The sequence below is a fragment of the Phalaenopsis equestris genome, unplaced genomic scaffold (genome assembly GCF_001263595.1).
Source record: "Phalaenopsis equestris unplaced genomic scaffold, ASM126359v1 Scaffold225989, whole genome shotgun sequence".
In the NCBI taxonomy this organism is placed as follows: Eukaryota; Viridiplantae; Streptophyta; class Magnoliopsida; order Asparagales; family Orchidaceae; genus Phalaenopsis; species Phalaenopsis equestris.
The window spans coordinates 2,029-3,525 of NW_018244016.1; the positions used below are offsets into that span (position 1 = coordinate 2,029).

The window sequence follows — 1,497 nt, forward strand, 5'->3', positions numbered from 1 at the left end:
AATCTTGACTAGGTACACAAGTTCTAAAAATAATCTTACATAAGAATAAAACACAGAGCTTGAGAGACTAGAAACATGTCATGGCTAAAAATTCTGATTTGAAAAAACAATAACTTCTATAGAAATTGTTATCCATACTGAACAAAAAAGTTTTTTCGCGGTAAAAAAATTATTAAGTTCTAATGCTGAAATGAGAAATATTTTTGCAGTGGCAAAATCTGTTGGCCCAACAAAAAGAAAAAATATATTTGTAATTTACAATTCAATTAAGCATGCGGACTGAAGAAATGTATACCTTATCAACAGTCTTATTCTGCCTACAGACTATGTTCGCAGTTCCAATATCCCCTCTGGTAGAGAATTTAACTCCCTCCTTGGTAACTGAAATAACAACTGCATAAACAAGCCAAAAAATTTATTAGATGATGAAACCAGCAACAGATTCTGCCCTGTAAAAGGCTTTGTAGCTTCTACAATAATTTTTACCAGTATCTCCTATGCTGCTGAGATCCTTACAAATTCTTGCAAATTCTGAAGACGGCATCTTCACAATTGCATGATATTCTGCCTCTGGAATGCCTAGATGTTCGCTGTCAATGTCCATAAGCTTCATCTCAAAATCTGAAATCTTATCTTGTTCTGCTCAATAATCGAGAGCAAATTAGATGAGCTCAACAATATGAACTGACGGAATGATAGTATTAAAAAAATATAATTACAGTGAGAACGGCACAAATCGACAAAGAATAACATGAGAAAAAAATTAAGTGCTTTAATAAAAAAAGCTTCAATGTTCGATCAAATAACGAGAAGTTTATACATGCCGGAATAGAAAAGGTCGTTCAACAAAATAACCAACGAAAAACAATGGTAGAAGAAACGAAACAGAGAATGCAAGGCGACGTATAACCCCAAAAAAACAAAAAAGAAATCACGTAAATAAAATCCACCAAATAGAACTATTAACAGAAAATTTTCAGAAAAAAGGGAACAAAAAAAGACCGGAAAGATTTCTCCTTACTAGGGCTCTCGAACATGAAAGTGACAGTGTCGCTACCATCGTCGCCCTTGATGGTGATGATATCATCGTTTCCAGCGCATTTCAGCATCTTAGACATGTTGTTGAGGTTCATCCCCATAGAGATGTTTCGATCGCAGCGGTAGTGCTCGAAGCCCTCGGATCGGAGGAGGAGAGCAACGAGGGCGACATGGCTCGAGTCCATTGCTTGGAGGGAGAACCCCGTCGCCGAGCAATCGAAGTTAGCATCGGTCACCAGATCCTTGATCGCCTCGATGACCTTCTTCAGAAGACTTCCCTGCACTAGCCTAAGCTCCAACATCCTCCTTGCTAGGGTTGCTTCGAAGACAGGTTTCCTTGTCTCTTTCTTTTTCGCCTAAACGAGGGTGGGTAGGGTTTGCCGGGGTTTATGGAAAGGCGCGGAGCTGTAGAAATGCGACTTTTGGTGGATAATGGCGGGAATAAAAGGGTTAGTTCCC

The 1,497-nt window shown here is 38.9% G+C and overlaps 1 protein-coding gene across 1 annotated transcript; it reads right to left on the reverse strand.

Annotated features, from left to right (window-relative positions):
* Nucleotides 1-229: 229 nt before the first annotated feature.
* On the reverse strand, nt 230-1,490 carry LOC110037864 (proliferating cell nuclear antigen-like). The gene is made up of 3 exons (XM_020742592.1): nt 1,022-1,490; nt 487-639; nt 230-393 (listed from the first exon to the last, which is right to left on the reverse strand). The coding sequence occupies exons 1-3, from the start codon at nt 1,338-1,340 to the stop codon at nt 263-265; spliced, it is 603 nt and encodes a 200-aa protein (XP_020598251.1). The 5' UTR covers nt 1,341-1,490; the 3' UTR covers nt 230-262.
* Nucleotides 1,491-1,497: the final 7 nt, after the last annotated feature.